General features: G+C 51.9%; 2 protein-coding genes and 1 non-coding gene across 5 annotated transcripts in view; 2 read left to right on the forward strand and 1 right to left on the reverse strand.

Annotated features, from left to right (window-relative positions):
• Nucleotides 1-3,902: 3,902 nt before the first annotated feature.
• ZNF473 (zinc finger protein 473) lies at nt 3,903-18,512 on the reverse strand. Its single transcript, XM_042970055.1, has 5 exons — nt 18,492-18,512; nt 18,003-18,184; nt 10,516-10,625; nt 8,375-8,464; nt 3,903-7,094 (listed from the first exon to the last, which is right to left on the reverse strand). The coding sequence occupies exons 1-5, from the start codon at nt 18,510-18,512 to the stop codon at nt 4,639-4,641; spliced, it is 2,859 nt and encodes a 952-aa protein (XP_042825989.1). The 3' UTR covers nt 3,903-4,638.
• Nucleotides 18,513-18,550: 38 nt separating this feature from the next.
• Nucleotides 18,551-22,413, forward strand: part of VRK3 (VRK serine/threonine kinase 3) — a 36,303-nt gene continuing 32,440 nt past the window's right edge. The window contains exons 1-2 of one of the 3 annotated variants that reach the window (XM_007074183.3): nt 18,551-18,784; nt 19,672-19,734. The gene's annotated coding sequence lies outside the window, so the exon portion shown is untranslated. Of the gene's footprint in view, nt 18,785-18,870; nt 18,986-19,671; nt 19,735-22,413 lie in introns of those variants that run through there. The other 2 variants (XM_007074184.3, XM_042970359.1) reach the window with 2 other exon arrangements.
• On the forward strand, nt 22,169-22,243 carry TRNAK-CUU. Its single transcript has one exon. It is a non-coding gene; the product is annotated as a tRNA-Lys (tRNA).

The raw sequence follows: 22,413 nt of genomic DNA on the forward strand, positions 1-22,413 counted from the left end.
CTCTCTCTCTGCCCCTTGCCCGCTCACAGTCTGTCTCTCTCTCTCTCAAAAATAAATAAACATTAAAAGAACCCTTTTTTAATTAAAAAAAAAAATCAGTCATTGGCTTGACCCACTGAGCCACCCAGGCGCCCCTCAGCAAAGGTTCCGAGGGTCACTGTGCTTGGCCCAGCTTAGGTCATGCCCATCTCTGCATCAATCACAGTGGCGGAGGGAGGGAATGGCTGGCTGGCCAAACTAGGCCATATATCCTTTGCGTAGAACAGGGAGGGAATGCGGGGGGATGCCGAACTACACGTGTCGCCAAGAGAAGACAGGGCTGCCGGGGAGGTGAAGGGTGGGTCTCAGAAAGGTGAGTGATAGGCGTTCGCTGTAACCGGCGGCGCCAACAGCTTTTATCTTGTACCCCGGTGTCCGTGAGGTGCACGGGGGATTGGTCACTTGGGCCACGGTGGCACAAGGTGGAGAGCCACTTCCTTCAGGAGTCCTGCTCTTCCCAGCCTCCTGGGGAGTCCCCCCCGGCAGGGAGCACCACAAGATTTCTGCCGGGTGCTCAGATCTCGGTGATCAACCCAGCCTGGGATATTGTCAAAGGGCTTCGTGTTCTTTCCAAGGGAGCATCGGAAAGCCCCTCCCAGAGAGAGGTTTGTGCCCCGGGGCTGCGGCGGTGGTGGGGGGGGGGGGAGGGTGTGGTGTTCCTCATACCCCTTCAGCCAGGGCACATCGGCTTTCATCTTTTTTAATGTTTATTTTTGAGAAAGAGAGAGAGAGAGAGAGAGAGAGTGAGAATGAGTGGGGGAGGGGCAGAGAGAGGGAGACACAGAATCCGAAGCAGGCTCCGGGCTCCGAGATGTCAGCACAGGGCCCGACGCGGGGCTCGAACCCACGAACCGTGAGATTGTGACCTGAGCCGAAGTCGGACGCTGAACCGACGGAGCCCCCCAGGCGCCCCCACCTTCATCTTTCTTTATACAGTGGGTTCCTAGGTCGTTTTCCTAGAGCAGGATCTTCTCAACGTTAGGTGTCCGCATGCCGCCACCGGCTTGGGTTCCGCAGAGTGGTCACCTTCTGCCCGCCTGAGACACCAGCTGCCTGCGCCAGGACCCTCCTCACCCACCTATTTCAATCAACACCCCTTAAGCCTTTCAAGCGCGACTGCGAGTGGACAACCAGTATCACTTGCCATGAATGGAAGTTTGCCGTAAGTAAAATGCAGCAAAAACTTTGCATTGTCCCCCCGGCCCCAGGGCAGAGCCCGAGTCCTGCTCTGCCTGAAGGGGGAGACGGGGAAATGCAAGGTGTTGAAGCTGCTTTCTCACTCAGGTGACCCGAAGGATGCACAGACTCAAAAAGGGAAGCCTGGCCTCTCTAGTGGATCGAGTTCCAGCCCCACCGCCTCCCCACCACCACCGATCCACAGTGGACACGTAGCACGGGTGAGTGAAACCTGTTCAGCCACAGCATTAATCTGGTTCGTCCTGACACAATTATGCCGGCGATGGTTATCCGCTGACAGGATGCCAGGCCTTAGTCACATCCGCGTTCCCCACCTCATTCAGTTGGACACCACTGTCCATTTTTTGTCATAAACGCGTGCCATGCATTTCCCTTTAAATCAGCTCACTTTTTTACTTAAGTAACTTTATTTTTTTAGTAACCCCTACACCTGACATGGGGCTCAAACTCACAACCCCGAGATCGAGTCGCATGCTCTTCTGACTGAGCCAGGCAGGCGCCCCAAATCAATTTATTTCTCAAGAGGGCTTTCTACTACTGCCCTCGAGTGGGAAACTAGCCTCTCTTGTCATTTCAGAAAGGGCGGGGTGGGGAACTAAAATGAACACCAAGAGAGGAAGGTAAGATTAATTTCTAGCTCCAACGATCGCCTGAGCTTGAGGACTGCTGTGTTTTTGTAACTAGAGAGGAGAGAACGACAGGCCGTCCGTGCTTCCTCTTCAGTCAGGATCGTGCTAGAATGAAGTGTTGTCTGATGAGGTATCTGAGGACCGGCTGAAACTGTATGGTTCCCCGGTGGCCCCTGCCCCACCGACACTTAGGGAAAATGGACTTGACCATCCCTCCTCATGGGGCAGCTTTTACTAGGATAAGCCCTCCTCCCCCACAACACGGGCACCTGCCCCGAATGGGAGCCTCTGCACACCCAGCATCTGGCCAGGTACGCGGCACCAGGCTGAAAAAAGCAACCAATGCATACAGACTCAAAACTTTAATCGGCGAACAAACACATACACATAAAAGCCATCTCTACGCTGGCCCACAGCTACACAGGTCAGTAGTTACAGAGTCCGCCCGCCACGTTGCCAATTTTCCACAGGGCCTCTGACCTCCATCTTTGGTGTCAAAACTCTCGTTGAACACGTTTCCCGCCTCTGGCCTGCCCTGTGGTATAGGACGGGTCTCGCCCAGACTACACAGCGATCTGAGGGCAGGGACCAGGTGCAGGGAGTTCAGTGTTTCGGCCCTTTGAAAACCCTTATGCTCCCTGCTGTGGTGTGGGCCCAGTGGCGAGCCTGTAGGTTCCCAGTTTCAACAACAAAACCAACCGGCAGAACTCAAAGTGCAAGGTTTTTTGTTTTTTTTTTTAAAGAGAGTGGGCACAAGTGAGCGAGGGGCAGAACAGGGGAGGGGAGATGCCGGGCTCACCCAAAGTGGGGCTCGAGCTCAGCAGAAGTGGGGTGTGGGCTTACCCGATATGAGACTCGAACTCACGAACCATGAGATCATGACCTGAGCCAAAGTCAGATGCTAAACTGACTGAACCACCCAGGCACCCCAGTTTCAAGGTTTAAAAGACTCAAGAACTCAGAGCACATACTCCTAAACTTTTTTAGCACCAAAACTATGAATGATATCAAAAGTGTCAGTGTCTTCGTAAAGTTCTCTTTGTGCTTCAGCAGACATGTGACGAGGTCACTCAGTGGGTGGCACACAAAAACCCAGAGCTGAGGAGGTGCCCTCAAGAGGGCACATGGTTCCATATGGTGTCTTAGCTGTAGAACAGGCCCGGCCAAGGTTGACCCGTCGACTTGAGGGCTCCAGCAGGAAGGATGGGGCCCTCCCTGGGCTCTCCAGCAACCCTTCACGGTCCCAGAACTTGCTGTGACAGGAGGGAATGTGGCATTTCAGGATGCCACTTGTCAATGAACAGTACTTCTCTGTGGAAATGGGGCCATCCGCTTCCCTTTGATTCCAGAAGTTTCACAGCCAGACCAGGGCTTGCCGTGTTGGTATTCCCCACCCCGGAGCCTGGCAGAGCACCTGGTGAGTGGTTGGCTCTTGGACAAACGGTGCATGAGGAACATTCCGCCAGTAGTTTCCATACACGGTTTTCACCATCGAGCACATCTTCTGGGAACCGCGTGGCAACAGCCAGTGCAGCTTTCCCAACTGAATCCCATGGTTGCTAGTACGAGGAACTCCCACCACACCCTAGGTCTCATTCCACAGATCCAGCTTTAAATGGGGGAAGAAAATTACAGGAAGAAGTGGCATGTGTTATGTGGGAGAACGTCCTTTTGAGTGAGACGTTCTGGAGGTTAGGAGTGGAAAGTTCTAGCTATTTGGTGTTAGTTGACATGCTCTTGTTGGCTTCTGTGGGTGAGTCAAGAAAATACTGCGACAGAGCAGAGGGAAGGAAAAGTTAGACTGAAAAAAATTTTTTAATGGTTATTTATTTTTGAGAGAGACAGAGTGCAAGCAGGGGAGGGGCAGACAGAAAGCGAGACACAGAATCCGAAGCAGGCTCCAGGCTCTGAGCTGTCAGCACAGAGGCCGACACGAGGCTCAACCCATGAACTTGGGAGATCATGACCTGCGCCAAAGTCAGACGCCCAACCGACTGAGCCACCTAGGCACCCCGTCTCCCTCCGCCCCCGCCCCCCCCCTTTTTTTTTTAAAGAAAAGAGCAAGGTGCTGGGTTTGGGGGACCAAATTTAACCAGAGGCATTTTGAAGAAAAACTTTAAAAATGAAAGCCGTGCATAGTATTAGTAAGGACATTAACTGCAGTAAATAGAGGATTGCTAACTCTTCCTTTTTTTTTTTTTTTTTTTTTTTTAATATATTTGTTGTATCTCATGAGTACTTGTAGCTCACATTTGGTGAGTACTTACTATGTGCTGGGCACTCAGTTCTAAGTGCACCTTTATCTCCATGCATTTATCCTCACAACAGCCTTCTGAGGTAGGTAACCATATTGTGCCAATCTTACAGGTGAGGACACTGAGGCCCCAGGAAGTCCCATGGCTCTCCCTGCGGATAGCACATGGCAGAGCCGGGATTTAACTCAGCCGACTGGCTCAAGTCTACCGCTGAACTGCCATTCGACACAGCTTCTCCACTACTGTGTTTTCATGAGACTCATGTGTGCAAATTTTCTAATTGCTCCTTATTAATAAAGAGACGTGTCGATTTCGTGGCGGAGGAGCTTACAGTGCGGTGGTTTCAACCTTAGGGCCCAGACGAATGTGTTTAGATGTCTGCGACCCTGTTGCTGCTGCTGGGACCTTGTGGTATTGCTACTTGTCACTGCTAAGTAACTCCTTGTGACCTTCAAGTATGAGCTTGCTGATGTCTGCTGAGACCTGCATCAGAGGGCTTTCTGACAATATTGACATTACTACGGTTTCTCTTGGGTGTGAACCCTCTGGTGCTGAGTGAGATGGGCGCTGAGGCCAAAGGCTTTCCCACAGACCCTGCAGGCATAAGGCTTCTCCCCAGTGTGAACTCTCTCATGCTGCATCAGATTTGCTTTCTGGGAAAAGGCTTTCCCACATTCAGCACACACGTAAGGCTTCTCCCCGGTGTGAATCCTCCGGTGAACAGAAAGGCACGAGCTCTGGCTGAAGGCTTTCCCGCATTCCTGACAGACATAAGGCTTTTCTCCAGTGTGAACTCGCTGGTGAACGGAAAGGCATGAGCTCTGGCTGAAAGCTTTCCCACATTTCTGACAAACATAAGGCTTTTCTCCAGTGTGAACTCTCCGGTGTTGAAGAAGTTGAGCACCCAGGCTGAAGGTTTTCTCACAGTCACTGCATTTGTGGGGTTTCTCACCTGTGTGATCTCTCTGATGCTTAGAAAGGCACGAACTCAAATGGAATGATTTTCCGGATTCATCACACTCAAAGGACTTCTTTCCGGCGTGAGTTCTCTGATGCTGAGTAAGGCAGTTACCTTGGGCAAGGGCTTTGTCACACTTGCTATATTTACAGAGTTTCTCCTCCTCGGTGTGAGTTAACTGATGTTCTGAGAGGTGTGCACTTTGGCTGAAGGTCTTTCCACATTCATTACATGTAAAGGGGTGCTCACTCTTGTGGGTGGACTGATGTTTGGCGAGGGAAGTGCTGCGGATGAAGGCCTTCCCACAGTCCCCACATTCATACGGCCTCACTCGAGAGTGGATGTTCTGGTGGCGGAGGAGCTGTGTACTTTTGCTAAAGGCTTTTCCACACTGGTCACACTCAAAGGGTTTCACTCTGGTGTGAACCCTCTCGTGCTGAGTCAGATATTTGCTGCAGCTGAAGGTTTTCTCGCATTTGTTACACTTAAAGTGCTTCTCGCCAACCCCTGGATGTTCTCTCCGTTCTGAGTCCTGACTCAAGATACTCCCGCTCTCGCCAAGTGCTTGTTTTTCTCTGGTGTGGACACTCTGGTGGCATGCTAGGGTCGAGCTGCAGAAGAAGCGCTCGCCACACTCCTGACACTCGTGGAGGGTCTCCATAGCATGCATTTTCTGGTGTTGAACAAGGTATTCATTATGGCTGAAGGTCTTCTTGCATCTGGCACAGCAGTAGGACTTTCCTGTGGCGTGAACAGACTGGTGTCGAATCAGGTGGGAGGGCCGGCTGAAACTCTTGATGCACTGATGACACTTGTAGGGCCTGTAGCCGGTGTGAATCCTCTGATGTTCATTAAGGTGAGTGCTCCGGTAGAAGGATTTCCCACACTCATTGCATTTGTAAGGCTTCTCTCCACTGTGAACCCTCTGGTGGACCTTTAGGGTCGAGATATTCCTGAAGGGCCTCCCACACTGATCACACTCGTAAGGCTTTTCTCCGGTGTGAATGGACTGGTGTTCGGCGAGCAGCATGCTCTGCCCGAAGGCCTTCCCGCATTCCTGACGCTCAGAGGTAGTTTTCGTAGCATGGGTTTTTTGATGTTGGAGGAGGTATTTGCTGAAGTTGAAGGTCGCCTTGCATTTGGCACATTCATAGCGTTTCTGAGTGTGGGTCTTCTGATGCTGGGTGAGGTGAAAGGTTTGGCTGAAACCCTCGCCACGCTCGTTACCTTTGTAGGACTCATCATCTGTATGGGGTTTCTGGTGCTCAGCAGGCTGTAAGCTGAGACCCGACGGAGGGTCGCTGTCTTGATTCTTATGTGGTTCTTCTCCAGTGTGAATTTGCTGATGCCACAGAAGGTGTGTGCTCTGAGTGCAGGTTTTCCCGCCCTCGTTACGCGCACAGGATCTGTAGTCTGTGTGAGTTGTCAGGGGCACAAAGAGGCAAGACCTCTGGCTGCAACCTTCCTCGTACTCTTCGTGCACGGCGGGTTTCTCTCTAGTATGAACAATCCAGTGCTGGATGAGATGGTAACTCTGACTGAAGCTCTCCCCGCATTCACTACATTTATACAGTTTCTCGCCTCCCTGGACAGGATCCTGCGGGCTCTGGTCTAAGTCACAGCCAAAGTCTTTCCCACGTTCCCGAGACTTAGCTGGGCTCTTTTCAGGAAGATCACGCATCACAGAATCCTCCCTCACGGAAAGGAGGGGCTCAGGACCGAGGTCTCTCTGGAGTTCGCGACTCCTGCATTCTGTGGGACTTCCCTTGTTGGTAACGACGTCAGACTTCAGAAGGCTTTCTGGATCTCCTAGCAAACTGTCTAACCAACTCTCACCTACATAGGCTTTCCCCAGACTGGAGTTCCCGAGGCCATCCTTGGACAAAGTCTCCATGATCTCCTGGGAGAGTCCTTCCTCCAAGAAGTCTTGTGCCAGAGGGCAGTTCTTGACCTCGGCCATGTCCGAGAGAGGGTAAGTGCAGGTGTCTCCCGTTCCCCGCGGCGAGACATAAGGAGCTGCAGGGTGAGAACACAGACAAGAGGGAGAACGGGTGATGGCTCCTCAGGAAGCCTGTCCCTCGAGGGGATGATGAAGGAGAAGGGGCCAAAGCGGTGAGTGACCCGGCTGGAACTGGCAGCACAGGAAACAGAGAGCCCGTTTCCAAGATGGTTAAGTGGGGGCTGGGCAGCCGCAGGGGCTCCACAGGGAAGGGGAGCCTCTTAGCAGATGCCGTTGCCCCATCAGCCACGGCCCACTTCTTGGAGAAGGGCGCTGTTCAACGGGGAAGGAGGTACAAATGATAGAACTGCTGGAGGACAGATTCGGTTGGTAAAGGCGTGGCTACGCGGTTGTGGAAAGAGCATGTATTTCTTTTTTTAGTATTTATTGATTTATTTTGAGAGACAGAAAGCGTGAGTGAGCAGGGGAGCGACAGAGAGAGAGAGGGAGAGAGAGAATCCCAAGCAGGCTCCACGCTGTCAGCACTGAGCCCAGTGTGGGGCTCGAACTCACAAACCGTGAGATCGTGACCCGAGCCGAAACCCAGAGTTGACGCTTAACCGACTGAGCCACCCGGGCGCCCCCATATGTTGTAGAGGTGGCAGGGGTCCGTGCTGGTCACCTGCGCGCAAACACTGGTGTGCTCGTCGGGAGGCCACGGAGGGTCCACGTTCGCGAGCTCACGAGAGGTGAGCCAAGAACGGAGCTGCATCCTGACTGGGTGGCGGAGGCCTGGACTGAGCCGCGCAGCCACCACGCTGTGGTCTCTGACTCAGGGGCCCTTCTCGTGTTAATGACCTGACCGTGAGGAAAGTGTCCCGCGCCCCAGGGAAGGCCCCTGCCTCTGCCTTTTCCCGCCGGGGACACGTCAACCAGCATGACACCCTCGCCGCCTAGCCTGTTCCCTCTAGAGGAACTGTGGCCTAGGAGAGAACGGAACAAACGCTCTTGGCTGCATTAAGGCCTGGGCTTGAGTTATTAGCAGATGTGGCCATCTGCTGTGCCCTCTGGGACAGACTTGTACAAACACAGGGTGAAACAGACCGGGGACGTGTGGTGCTCAAAGGGCACAGGACATGAAGGTGGAGAGACTGACTCAGGGCACCAGGACAGCCACGTGCCGAACACTGAGGTAGACAAGACGAGGGCCCTCACCCTGCTGGGACGAGGGGACAGAAGCCAGCACGTGGCAGAGGGGCAAGATGTCTAGGCAGACGTTTGGGGTCCGGATGGGAGTTCCAAAGACGGAGGGCAGACAAAGGGCGCTGTCCCACCGGCCCCCGCCCCGCCCACTCACCAAGGCCCTCTGATTCTGGGCTTTCTCTGACCACGGCCTCCAGCTCTTCGCCACCATCTGGACAGGAGGTCAGTTTGGGTTTGCAGGGGTCTGCAGGGAGAGAAGAGCGCTGTCATCAACCGGGACACGGCAGGCCAGCCGACTGCTTAGCGGGAACCTTCTGGCTGTCCTGACCATCAGTGCTTTGTCCAGTGTACAGCTCGCGAGAGCCAAATGTCGCTCTGGGTGACTCCGGGGACATCTGCCCCGTAGGGTTCCCAGTCCGGTGGAGGAGAGAGACCCAGGCGGTCACAGTCCAGGGTGATCAGAGCTGTGAAAGCCAGAGCCGGGGATACAAAGGACTTGCAACAGCTCTTGAGGGATGAGCAACCTGCCAGGTGGAGAGGCACGCACCCTCTCATCCACCCACGGAGCCCACATCGCCCAAGGCCTCTGTGGAATATGCTGGGTTCCCAGAGCCCAGGCGGCCCTGTGCCCTGCCCTTGGCAAACTACTCGAGGAAGGAAGCAGAATCCTAATCCCAGGGGAACTGTGCTACCGTGGAGGAAAAGCACCTTCTTGGCTTGAAAATGGAAGGGCCACGAGCCAAGCAATGCAGGCGCCTCTAGAAGCCAGAAAAGGGCAAAGGCACAAGACTCTTCCCCGGAGCTTCCAGAGGGAACAAGCCCTGCCAACAGCCTGACCGCAGCCGGGTCAGACCCGTTTCAGACTTCTGACCTCCACAACCATCGGAGAATAAACGCGGTGTTTTAAGCTGCTGTTCGTGGCATTTCTAAGAGCAGCCGTAGGAAGCTAATACGCTGCTTGGACATACACACAAGCGTGTGCGGGGGGTCAAGGGAGACGTGCCTATACTGTGGGATGTAGTTTAGAAATGGAAAAGACGCTGAGGTCTGAGCCGCCCCGAAGCTGCTTCTGCCGCACATGCTCAGTAGAGTTTAGAGAAAATCTGCGAGGCTGGCCCTCAGCTGGTGTCTGGGAACCTGGATCTCGGGAGGGTTCCAGCATTCCCGAACAGAGGGGCCCCCTGTGCCTCTGAACACCTGCTTTCCGGCTGGGAGTCTAGAATTTTGGTACTTTCCAGGCAGAGGGTGCCTGTGTGACCAGCTCCCAATAAAAACTGTGGGTGCTGAGTCTCCAGTGAGCATCTCCAGTAGACATTTCACACCATTTGTCCCTCATTACGATCGTGTGGGACTCTACACAGGGAGAGGGCTCTGGAAGCCGGCTCTGGTTTCCCCTCTGCCGCCCGTGCTGTGTCCTTTCTCTGTAACATGTCACGGCCGTGAGTACGACCACATGCTGAGTCCTTCAAGTCCCCTCCTCGTAAGTCACTGAACACAGGGTACTTCCGGGAACCCCCGCATAGCTGGGAAGGTGACTTCTCTTTGGACCTCATTTTCAAAAGGACCAGCAAAACAGGGAGTCGGACTTGTGGGGTGACGGCAGGACTGAAGGCCAGTTCTAAGCGCTGACCCAGCATGAGACCGGCTCCTGAGCCGGTGGTGACTCCTGCTACTCGTTCGTTTACTGAGCCACCATTCAGCGAGTCCCCGCCCTCAGGAAGTGCCCGTCCCAGCAGAGGGAGACAGAGCATAAAATGGGCAGTTCGAAAGCGCAGGAGTGGTGGGCCGGTGGGGCAGGGGACAGAGGACTCGCTAACAGGTCGCAGTAGAAGTCTTAAAAAAGGAAAGCCCAGAGGCAGGGAGGGGATGAGACAGGAAGGCAAACGCAAAGACCCTGAGCGTCAGCCCCACAAGGACGAAGAGGAAACTGCTAAGGAGGCCAGAGCGGCAGGCGGGTGGCTGATGGGGTTTCTCAGCCTCGGCACTAGTGACACTTGGGGTCGGATAATCCTCAGCTGTAGGGGCTGCCCTTGCATTCCCGGACATGTGACGGTGACCCTGGGCTCTACCCATGAGATGCCAGGTGTGCACCCCCTGCTCCTAAGTGCGGACCAATCAAAGAGGTCACCAGGCACTGCCAGTGCCCCTGGAAGGGGGCAGAACTGGCCAGCTGAGCACTGCTGGGCTGCATCATGCCAGCTCTGAGGCGTTCAGGAGCCGAGAATTTATCCTGTGGGTGACAATAGCCAAAAGCAGGGCAGGGACCGGGCCGCCGGGGCTGGAGTGGACACTCACTCAGCAGGAAAAGGTTCTGGTAGTTGTCCAGCGCCGTGTCCCAGAACAGGTCCCCCTGGTCCAGCCCCAGCTGCTCCCAGTCCTCCAAGGTGAAGTCCATGGCTACATCCCTGCGGGTCACAAATTCCTGAAATGTAATACACTGTCAGTGACCGTGGGACTGGGGTCAGCGATGGACCCGACAGCTCACTTGAGGCACCCTGCCCTCCATGTACTAGGTCTTTGACAAAAATCATCTCGTGGGAGCCCTGAGACATAGGACACCGGGCATCCCCATATTTTGTAGGCAAGATATGGAGTTTCGGAGAGGGGACGTGCGTTCCCCTTAGGGTCACACAGGCAGGACTTAAATGCACGTCGGCCTGTTCCTAAAATCTACTTACTTTGGCTTTTGCTTTTTAGCGTTCATTCAAGATTTTAAGTTTTTACTATGGAAATTTTCAAACACACACAGCAGAGATCTGCACGTAACAGAAACCCGCCGTGGGTTTCTACGTTTGTGCTTGATTTTACAGTACAAATATTCCTAAAAAAGTAAGCAAACTGATTAAGCATATTCTAACCAGGATCCTCCTCTGGCCACTACGTGGAAAAACATAAAAGGTGGAAAGGCAGAGGCAGAGAGATGAGGAAAAAGGTGAATTCCATGATTCAGGTGAGAAAGGAGAACAGGGATGGAAGGGGTGTGAAAAGGTGAGATGTGGCCATTTTTTTTTAAACGTTTATTTATTTTTGACAGAGGGAGAGAAAGAGAGAGAGCGCGTGCGCACAAGTAGGGGAGGGGCAGAGAGAGAGGGAGACACAGAATCCCAAGCAGGCTCCAGGCTCTGAGCTGTCAGCATAGAGCCTGACGTGAGGCTCGAACTCCCAGACCGCGAGATCATGACCTGAGCCAAAGCTGGACGCTCAACCGACTGAGCCACCCAGGTGCCCCCAGATGTGGACATTTTGACACTGCTGGGGACAACATCTCCCAAGAGAGCAAATGTAGCGAAAGACAGAGAGGAGCCCAGACGTCTGTAAGTTTTAGCCTGAGCACTGGAAGGACACAGCTGCCGCTGCCTGAGACAGGGGAGAAGCAGGTTTGGGGCATGGTGTGAGCCTGGTTTGGTACAGGTTAAGTTCGAGATACCCTTTTAAACCTTAGACATCATGGTTCCCCAAAGACATCCACATTCTAATCCCCAGAACCTGTGAATGTCACCTTGTATGGCAAAAGGGACTTCCCAGGTGTGACAAGTTAAGGATCCTCAGATGGGGAGGTTACCCTGGATGATCACGGTGGCCCCTGATCGTCACAATCATGACAATCTCATATCTTTATTTTTTTGACAACCTTATATCTTTATAAGAGGCAGGAGGGGGGTCCCTGGGTGGCTCAGTCGGCCATCCGACTTCGGCTCAGGTCATGATCTCACGGTACATGGGTTGGAGCCCCAAATTGGGCTCTGTGCTGACAGCTCAGGACCTGGAGCCTGCTTCGGATTCTGTGTCTCCCTCTCTCTCTCTGCCCCTACCCTGCTTGTGCACTGTGTCAAAAATAAATATTTAGGGGGCGCCTGGGTGGCTCAGTTGGTTGAGCGGCCGACTTCGGCTCAGGTCATGATCTCGCGGTCCGTGAGTTCAAGCCCCGCGTCGGGCTCTGTGCTGACAGCTTGGAGCCTGGAGCCTGTTTCAGATTCTGTCTCCCTCTCTCTGACCCTCTCCCATTCATGCTCTGTCTCTCTCTGTCTCAAAAATAAATAAACGTTAAAAATAAATAAATAAAATAAATAAATATTTAGAAAAAAAATGAGACAGAGGAGTCGAAGGTAGGAGAAGGTGATGTGATGACAGAAGCAGAGGTCAGAGTGATGTGGCCACAAGTCAGGGAACACAGGCATCTCTAGAAGCTGAAGAGGCAAGGAAGGGGTTCTCCTCTGCAGCCTCCAAAAGGAAGGAGCCCAGATGACACCTTGGCTTCATACTTCTAGCCTCCAGAGCCAAGATAATAAATTTCTATCATTCAAGGCACTTTGTTACAACAGCCCTAGCAAACAAATACGGTGTTACCCCGCCAATAATGTGTGAGCTCATGACGGCAGGGACCACATCAGTTGGTTCCCTAGCGGGTAGACCCAGCACCCAGAACAAAGCCTTCACGTAGGAGGCATATGGGGACATGGTGATCCTGGTAGCTGTTTTGGGACAAGGGAAGGAGTTCATCAAGGATGGAACCAATAGGAGGTGGGGCTGAGAGATGGGGACAATACACTGGGTCTCGATCACACTGAGTGGGCTGGCAGATCAAGCCGGCTCTGGCCTTTCTGGTTATGTGTTCTATATAATCCACTGACTGTTGCTGTCTATACCCGGTCAGAAGGGATCAGCCAAAGAGGCTTTGTCAGCAGGAGTCCGATCAGAGAGCCCCAAGAAGCTTCCTTCCCTGAACTCCTCGATTTTGCTGGAAATAGTGGTGGGGGTGTGGGAGGACCCTGGACTTGATCCGTGGGGCACTGGGGAGCCACAGAGAGTTTTATACAGGACAGTGACAAGGCCAGAGCATGTATTCGTTCAACAGTCATTTTTCCTGTGTGCCAGACCCCTCTGAGGATGCTGGAGGCAGAGAGGTGTCAAACCCATTCCCTGGCCTACAGGGGACACCCAGGGGGGATGCTGACAGTGAGCATAAGGAGATAGGGTTGTGACAGAGGGCAGTATCCAGGGCTGTGTGGCCAGGGACGGGCATGAGGACATTGCCTTGGAATCAGGAAAAGCTTCCTGGTTGGGGCAGATATTCAAGTTGGGTCATTAAGGATAAGCAGGTATCGGTGGTAGAGGAAGGTTTTCATTCATCATTCTTCAAGAAACACCTCAAGGACCGCTGTGTACTGGGCCCACGCTGGTCCCTGGGGGCCCAGAGGCGAGGCCCAATCAGCACCTGTCTCCAAGGAGCACCTCGTCTGGTGGGGCTGATAGATGGGGACAGGGGACAACCACAGCCAGGTGATTTGTGCTATGATGAGGCCGGAGCAGGGAAGAGCTCACTGCCCACGCAAGGTGGGGGCTGGGCTGGGTCTTGAAGGCTGCGTAACACTTACCGGCCGGAGATGGTGGGTAGGGTATTCTAGCAGAGGGAGGAGCCCGAGCAAAGGCTGGGAATCCGGCAACCACAGTGTAACAGTTTACCACCAGGCCAGGAAGGGAGTTTGGGTTATGGAGGGAACCGGAGGAGACGCTGAGGAAGGCGGCAGGACTCAGGTCGTGCAGGACTGGGCTGGGAAACCTGGGTTTGATCTTCTAAGCAGAAAGGATGCCTGGAAGGGTGCTGAGCAGGAGAGCGACAGCGTAACAAGATGATCACCTGGGGGTCACCGTGGGTCAGTGAGCCCAGAATAAAGGCCGGCCGGCCATGCAGCCTCAGGGCATGGGGCCTGGGCAAGGGGCCCTCCACTCACCTTGGTGGTAGCCGACTGGGACTCGGTGGCCGGAGTTCTCACTTAAGATCCCTCTCCGTCCCCTCCATGTTCCTGGCTGGCAGAGCCGCAGGAGACACAAGGGAGCCGGGAGAAAGTCTCCCTTCCTTCTAGGGCTGGCTCCCTGGCCATGCCGGATGAGCCCCCAGAATGTCCGGACGTAGGAGGATGAGTCAGGATGGGAGTCTCCCTGCGGGGATCACAACAACACTTCTGTATCGGCCGAAACTACTCCACGCCCCTCATTTCCACTGTGCTTCGGGGCCCACAGGCAACTTCATGACCCTTCTTGGCACTTATTGCAGTCAGTAAATCCACGTTTGGGAGAGGTGGCGATTAAGGTCAGTCACCTGGGTGGGACCTTCGGTCTTGCTCGCGACCGTGTCTCAGCATGACACAACCCCTGACGTACAGTAGGTGCTTTTGGAACGTTTGTTGAAAGAACACAATATCTCTCCAACTGAACCCCTGGGATGAGGATTCTGGGTTCTTTTTCTTTTTCTTCTTTTTTTAACGTTTATTTATTTTCGAGAGAGAAAAAGGCAAAGAGAAGGAGACACAGAATCCGAAGCAGGCTCCAGGCTCCAAGCTGTCAGCAGAGGCCAACGTTGGGGCTCGAACTCATGAACCGCGAGATCATGACCTGAGCCGAAGTCAGACGACCGGCCGACTGAGCCACCCCAGGCGCCCCAGGATTCTGGGATTTCTGATTACTGGCTCTAGAATTTGAGTCCAGGTGAGCTGGCCTCCAAATATTTTACTATTTTTTCAACAGTAGCAAGATTTCTCCAACTTTTTTTTTTTTTTTTTAACCATGACCCACAGTAACAAAGACATATACCATGACTGTCCATTCACACACATAACGAAAACAAAACTTCACGAAATAATACTGAATCTTACAAAGTAGAATGTGCTAGGATCTTTTCTATTCTAGTCTCTTTCACTGTACTTCATTAAAAAAAAAATTATGGCCAGGACACCTGGGTGGCTCACTCGGTTAAGCGTCTGACTCTTGCTTACGGCTCAGGTCATGATTTCACAGTTTGTGAGATCGAGTCCTGCACTGGGCTCTGTGCTGACAACTTGGAGCCTGCTTGGGATTCTCGATCTCCCTCCCTCCCTCCCTGCCACTCCTCTACTTGTGCTTTCTCTAAACAAATAAACATTAAAAAAAATTATGGCCACTGCCCAGTGAGTTATTTTCATGACCATAATATACAAAACACTGTACCATGGGGCCTTTTTTTTTTTTTTAATATTTATCTTGAGAGAGAGAGAGCATGCGTCCGTCAGAGTAGGGAGGGGCAAAGCGGGCTCTGAGTTGTCAGCACAGAGCCTGACGTAGGGCTCCAAAGACCTGAGCTGAAGTCGGACATTCAACCAACTGAGCCACCCAGGTGCCCTGTACCATAGGGCTTCTTACACGTTGGTAGCTACTGTGAATTTCCTAAGTGGTACATTATCTACAGAGTGACGAAAACACTCCGTATCACAAAGCAGCAGGATGATTTAACGTCAGGTCCACAATTGTTAAGCTTCTAGGGACAGATGCGCTTTGAAATTCAGAAATTTTCTGATTTTTATTAAAAAAATTTTTAATGTTTATTCACTTCTGAGAGACGGGGGAGACAGAGAGAGAGCGCGCACGCGCGCACGCATGGGGGAGGGGCAGAGAGAGCTGGAGACACAGAATCCAAAGCAGGCTCCAGGCTCTGAGCTGTCAGCTGCCCGATACAGGGCTCCAACTCACAAAACATGAGATCATGACCTGAGCCGAAGTTGGACACTAAACCGACTGGGCCACCCAGGCACCCCAAGAAATTCTCTGATTTTTAAAAAGGTGATATATATATATATTCATATATACACATACACACACACACAAATATATTTCATTAAAATCACAGTGCAGTGTGGGGGTGCCTGGGTGGCTCAGTTAAGCGTCCGACTTCAGCTCAGGTCATGATCTCGCGGTCCGTGAGTTCAAGCCCCGCGTCAGGCTCTGGGCTGATGGCTCAGAGCCTGGAGCCTGCTTCTGATTCTCTGTCTCCCTCTCTCTCTGCCCCTCCCCCGCTCATGCTCTGTCTCTCTGTGTCTCAAAAATAAATAAAGATTAAAAAAAAAACCTAATTAAAAAAAATAATAAAATAAAATCACAGTGCAGTGTGGGCCAGGCAGCATTTTGTACTTGAACACTTCAACATTTTTAGAGTGAAGAGTATAGATATTCTCTCTAGGTAGGATAATGAAAGGTTATAAATCCCAGTAGTTCTGGTCAGGTCTGGACACCAAACTTCTGGAAAAAGTGATCTCCCGGGCTTTCCAGATTTTGACTGCAGGTAAGGTGATGTGGCAGACATGTTAAGTGCTAACATTTACTCAACAGTGACTTTCCTCACATGACAGAGGTTAAGTCTCGCCTTGAGGGTGTAATTTGGTCCACAGATGTGGTTTTTTGCCCACAGTGCTGGCGGATAGCAGGTTTTGAGAGAAAATTATTTTAAGTAGTCTCAACCTTGAAAACTGGGAAATTGAGCATGGGGCCTGCTTAAGACTCTCTCCCCCCTCCCCCCTACTCTCTCTAAAATAAATAAAAATGATGGGGCGCCTGGGTGGCTCAGTCGGTTAAGCGTCCGACTTCAGCTCAGGTCACGATCTCGCGGTCCGTGAGTTCGAGCCCCGCGTCGGGCTCTGGGCTGATGGCTCAGAGCCTGGAGCCTGCTTCCGATTCTGTGTCTCCCTCTCTCTCTGCCCCTCCCCCGTTCATGCTCTGTCTTTCTCTGTCTCAAAAATAAATAAATAAATAAATAAATAAATAAATAAATAAATAAATAAAATAAAATAAATAAAAATGAAAAAAAAAATTGATTTCCAGTTTCTGCCAAATTCTAGGATTTGGCTCACCGAGTCTAACAAAGCTGTTAGCTGGGGCCTAAAGTTACCCGCCTTAAGTGGGGCAAGTGCTCCCTGATGCCCCACAGCTCTCCGCACCCCCCCGGCCCCCAGGCGGTTCTCTCCTTTACCTAATCTGCCTCACCCTCATAGACATCTGAGTTTCAGACCTCTGTCTACAGTTTCCAAATCACGTTCTGTCCATATCTCATACACTCTGAGCCCTGGGACAGAACAAACTGGAGCCCTAATGTGAGGCTCAAGGTCACCCAGCCTCTCAGAATGAACTTGAGCCAAACAATTACAGGACTGGCAAATCCAGCGCTCTAGAATTGAGAACTCATGCTGCTTCTTAGTGTGGGACCAGAGCAGATTATTCACCCTTGGTTTCCACGTGTACGAAATGGGACAAGTAAAACAGCTCCACAGCCCCGCAGCTGTAATTCTAAAAACCAAAACAGCTCTGAAAAGCAGAACCTTATTCATTCGTAAATCGGCGGCAAAACTGAACCCGAACTGCCACAGGCTGTATATAGTGTGAATATTCACGCCTTTCCCGGCAGAAATAGTCGATTTCCAAGAACTGCCCCAGATCCCTCTGAGGCGTTGCCTAACTATGAAACAGGCACCCTATTAATTTTCCAAACTCTGATAAACTGTGATTCCCGAAGTGCTCCCGGTGCCAAGGGAGCCGGCAAAACCGAGGAGCCGCGCTTGGCGCTGCTGCGGAGATCACAGGAGGAAATCCGAGTACAGCGCGGCGCCTGGCGCCCAGCAAGTGCTCAAATGTGAAATGCTTCGCCCTCCTCAAGAACTCCCATTCATTCATCCCTCCAGATCTGCCCGATCAACTTCGGGCAACCGAACCCCTCCTTCGGCTTCCATCTCCTCACTCAAAAGTAAACGTAACCTCTCCTCTCAGGGCTGCCGGTGAGGACTGGAAACCATTTCAGCGACAGCCCGGCCCAGAACACGCTCCGAACAGAGAGCGGTCAAGACCCCACCTGGACACCCACCGCCCCCAGAAGGCGCGCCCTTTGCCGAAGTCACCCCGTGGGCATTCCGTCCCCCCTCAGGAAGAACCGAGCCCCCAAGCCTTGGGAGTACGCAGTGACCCCACCTGCGGCGTCGCCTCACCTCTCAAGACTGCCGTCCGTCGCGTTAACAGAAGCGACTCCCGCCCCGAGGAAGACGCAGACCCAACTCCTCCCACTCGCGCCTTGTAACAACTTCCGGCGCCGCGAGAACTTCCTCGAGCTCCTCCACCCAGGAGCCTCCGCGCCAACGGGACTCGGTTTCCCAGAAGGCTGTGCTGACGCCTATCTCCGCTTATCTGTGTTTCTTTCCCCGCCCTCTTCTCTGGCCGCTGAGCACTGGACGAAAGAGAATAGAAACAAAATCGGGGCCAGGTAGCATGTGGGAATTGCAGTCCAGTTTTTACCCAGTTAAAGGACAAGCTAAGCAGCGTACTCTGGCCTGAAGGAGACGGCGGGTTGCCATGGAAACGCGTTGAGGCGGAAATTCCTGAAAAGACGCTTGGAGGCAAGGGGCGGAGTTTGAGGCGGGAAAATTACAAGGCCTCTCTCTGATAGGCGGAGAGATGCTTCGTAGTTCACTGCTCCTTACCATTGGGTCACGTTGGCACATGCGCAGTAGAATCAGAAACCCTCCAAAAGAGGGTGGAATGGGGGTGGGCGATGAGGAAATAATCCCTCCCGGTCACTGCCCGAGGGAAGTCCGGAGGCCAGCAGCGCCTGCGCGGGCGCTGTCCTTCCTCGGGTCCAGGATGCGCGCGCAGCGCTTTCCGCCTCCCGGAAGTTTACGCGGGACAACTGAGAAGGTGAGTCCTACTTCCCGCGAAGGGTCGGAGAATCTGGCCGCAGATACCTGGCTCCCAACCCCGCTCACGAAGTCCAGAGGTGAGGGGAAAGTGAGGCGGAGAAGGGAGAGGTCTCCTGATGCAGTGACCACAGTTCGGTCGTGCTGCCTGTGACGTCAGCACGACCCTTTGTGGGAGACGGAGGCCCCCGGGCTGGGGGTCTCTATGAAAGAAGCTTCTTGTCGCCGCGATTACTGATCTGTCCTTGCAGCCTTCTCAGGCCCCTGTGGGCTCTTGGCGGGTGTGGCTACGACGGAGATGGGCGGGGCTCATAGGGAGCTTGTCGGCCGTCCTGTCTTGACACTATGTCAAGCCCGATTTTTTGGGAGGGCGGGGCCTAGGCGAGTCGTGGTCATCCAGAAGACTGTCCCTCCTTCCCTGAGGTGGATGGAGTCTAGTAGCCTTTAGCTCTTTTGCTGTACAATGGCTGAGAACCTCCTCAGGGACGCAATTCTTAACAGATAGCAAATGTTCAGTAAATATTGGTTGAACAAATAAAATAAATGGGTGAATGGATAATAAAGACCGGCCTGAGCGTTGGAGCGTTGGGTTTAAGTCCTGAACTAGCCATGTGACCTTGGACAGGTGACTTTACTGTGAAACTGCCTTCTTCCATCCATATTTATTGAGCGTTTACTGTAACACTACCTCCATCTGACCTATTAAACAGTTGCTCATTTGTTTATTAATCTCATCCTCTGCCACTAGAATGTGAGCTTCCTCAGGTCAAGGGCCTTGTTTGTTTCCTTTGCTGCTGTATCCCCAGTGGTTAGCACATATTAGGAGTTCGGTGAGTGATTATTGAGTGAGTGAATGAACTTAGTACTTGCGGGCTACATAGCCAGTGATCAGTAAACATTAACCATTATCTTTCACTTATATGTGAAATGGGCCCAAGTCAACCTTTCCACTTTTATTCACTTACAGGACTCTTCTAAGATGGAGTTTCCAGCCCAGGGAATCTGAAGGCCAGACTGTGACCCCATTAAGGTACCATCCCCTCAGGGATAGGCCCCCTTATAGCTTATTCCCCACCAACAGCCTGCTCCTGTTCCGCCTCTTCTGTGTTGCTGCTGTCAGACTTCACTCCCAGGAGGAAAGTTATCGTGGATGTGACAGGGTCACTGGATTAGGTGCTTGCCCCATCCTAGAGGCCATCTTTAGCCAAGGGCACTTGGCACCGAGGGAAAACTCCACTTAAGGCAAAACCACTTAACACTGTAAAGCCAGAAAAACCCCAAAAAACAAAAAAACTGCCAAGTCTTAGGGGTGCCTGGGTGGCTCAGTCGGTTAAGCGTCTGACTCTTGATTTCAGCTCAGGTCGTGATCTCACAGTTTGTGAATTCGTGCCCCGTGTCGGACTCTGTGCTGACAGCAGGGAGCCTGCTTAGATTCTCTCTCTCTCCTTCTCTCTCTGCCCTTCCCCTGCTCGTGGGCGTGCATGCTGTCTCTCTCAGAATAAATAAATTAAAAAACAAAACAAAACTAAAGTCTTAGTTTGCTAGTCAGATGAGGCCAGACTATGCTGCATTAGCAGCAGCCCCCATATCTCAGTGGCTGAACCCAAATTCAAGTTTCTCATGGATACAAAGCCTGGAACCACTCTTCAGGGTAGCCGCCCCCCAGGCCATTTTGATCTTGTGGCTCCAACGTCACCAGAAGGGCTTCAGGTGTGCAGTGGCCTGAAGCGAGAAGAGGAGGTGACTCCTCTAGCTTACCAAAAATGCTCACCCATATTTATCCCTTCGAGAAGAGAGATCTGTCCATTCAGATGTCAACCAGGACAACAAATTAAGTGCCACAACCAGCCCACAGGTTTCCTTAAAAGACACTTGGCAACAGCCTTTGCGGTCTGACATCGTACACGGCTCCTTGGTGGGAGTTGAAGGAAGGGCAGTTTTCTGCCACAGCGTGGTTTCTGCTCTTCTGCAGACCAAGGGGAAGCACAACCCTCGTCTCCTCTGGCTGCGATTTCTTTCCTGAGCTCTTTGGACGGCCTGTGATTTTCAAGGGCAAGCACTGGAAGTCCATAAGTCAGCACCAAGTGGAAATGGAGAAGCCTGGGAGGCGCAAAACTTCCGGAAAGAGAAGGGGCAGAAGAGAAGGACTAACAACTGGAATGTAAATTGGATACGGGGCATGATCCGGTCATAAGAGCCACTAACATAAAAGGCTTTCCGGGGGCCAGGCCCTGTTCTCAGTGCTTGATATAAATGTATTCATTTAGGCCCCAGCAACTACTCTAGCAGTCAAAAAAAGTACTGTTAGAAGCCGCATTTTACCATTGGGCAGACTGGGGCACAGAGAGGGTAAGTAACATGCCCAGCACGTAGCGGATATGGAACCGAAATCCAGGAGCCTGGAGCCAGAGCCAGACTTTAAGGACTCTCCTGTTTTCAGGTGCAACAGACACCAAGCTCTACGATGAATACAGGAAAATGGGTTTGATCAGACTGACCCAGACACAAAAAGATAGTTATGGCATGATCTCACTTCTAGGTGGAATCTAAGAAAAAAAAGAAGCCAAACTCCTAGTAACAGAGAGTAGAATGGTGGTTACCAGAGGCTGTGGGGAGAAAGATATTGATCACAGGAGACAGACTTTCAGGGCATCTGGCTGGCTTCAGTTGGAAAAGCAGACGACTCTTGATCGCAGGGTCGTGAGTTTGAGCCCCACGTTGGGCGTGGGGCCTACTTTTAAAAGAAAGTGTTGGGGAGGGGACAAGCTCAGTTATGATTAACAAATTCTGGAGACCATAGCGACTGTAGTCAATAATAATGTATCAAATACCTGAAATTTGCTAAGAAAATGGATCTCAAGGGTCCTCACCACCCACACAAAAATGGTGGCAGCTCTGGGCAGTCACGGATATGTTAATCAGGCGGTTGTGGTAACCATTTCAGAATATGGACAAATTGTAGCACATTGTGTGGTACGCCCCACATATGTACAATTTTTGTTTGTCAAAAATAAAAGAGGAGAGAACTTTCTCTTACGAGGTGACGTGAAGTCACGAGCAAACTTACTTTGGCTTGTGTTTCCATAGCCAGTTGGTAATCAGTACTGTATGCCAAGTCTTAGAATAAAGGGCGAAGGAAATAATCTTACTTTCCTCTACCAGTTGAGATTTATAAATAGGGACACCTGGGTGGCTCAGTCAGTTAAGCCTCCGACTTCCGCTCAGGTCATGATCTCCCGGTCTGGTCCATGAGTTCAAGCCCCACCTCGGGCTCTGTGCTAAGAGATCAGAGCCTGGAGCCTGCTTGGGATTCTGTGTCTCCCTCCCTCTCTGCCCCTCCCCCGCTTGTGCTCTGTCTCTGTCTCTAAAATTAAACATTTTTAAAAAAGTTTAAAGTATATAAATAAATAAATAAAATATATCTACTTAAAAAATAAGTAAAATAAAATATATCTACTTGAGGGGCACCTGGCTGGCTCAGTTGGTAGAGCACGTGACTCTTAATCTCGAGGTCATGAGTTCGAGTCTCGTGTGGTGTAGGGTTTACTTAAAATAAGAAAAAAAAACAATAAATTAAAAAAAAAAGTAAAATGTATCTACTTGAAGTACCCATAGCACTGGCATCCTTGTTGATTTTCTCTTCTTCGCTTAACTAGTTTAATCCTGTTTTTATGGGTTGACTTGTGTCCCTCAGAACTCCATCATGTGG

The sequence above is a fragment of the Panthera tigris genome, chromosome E2 (genome assembly GCF_018350195.1).
Source record: "Panthera tigris isolate Pti1 chromosome E2, P.tigris_Pti1_mat1.1, whole genome shotgun sequence".
In the NCBI taxonomy this organism is placed as follows: Eukaryota; Metazoa; Chordata; class Mammalia; order Carnivora; family Felidae; genus Panthera; species Panthera tigris.

Bases quoted from the DNA above. Each gene is read 5' to 3' on its own strand.
- ZNF473 (XM_042970055.1), bottom strand. From the start codon at position 18,512: ATGTGCCAACGTGACCCAATG. The intron at 18,185-18,491 runs GTAAGGAGCAGT...AAGCGGAGATAG, and splicing joins TGTGCCAACGTGACCCAATG to GCGTCAGCACAGCCTTCTGG. The intron at 10,626-18,002 runs GTGAGGCGACGC...TGTGACCCGCAG, and splicing joins ACGGACGGCAGTCTTGAGAG to GGATGTAGCCATGGACTTCA.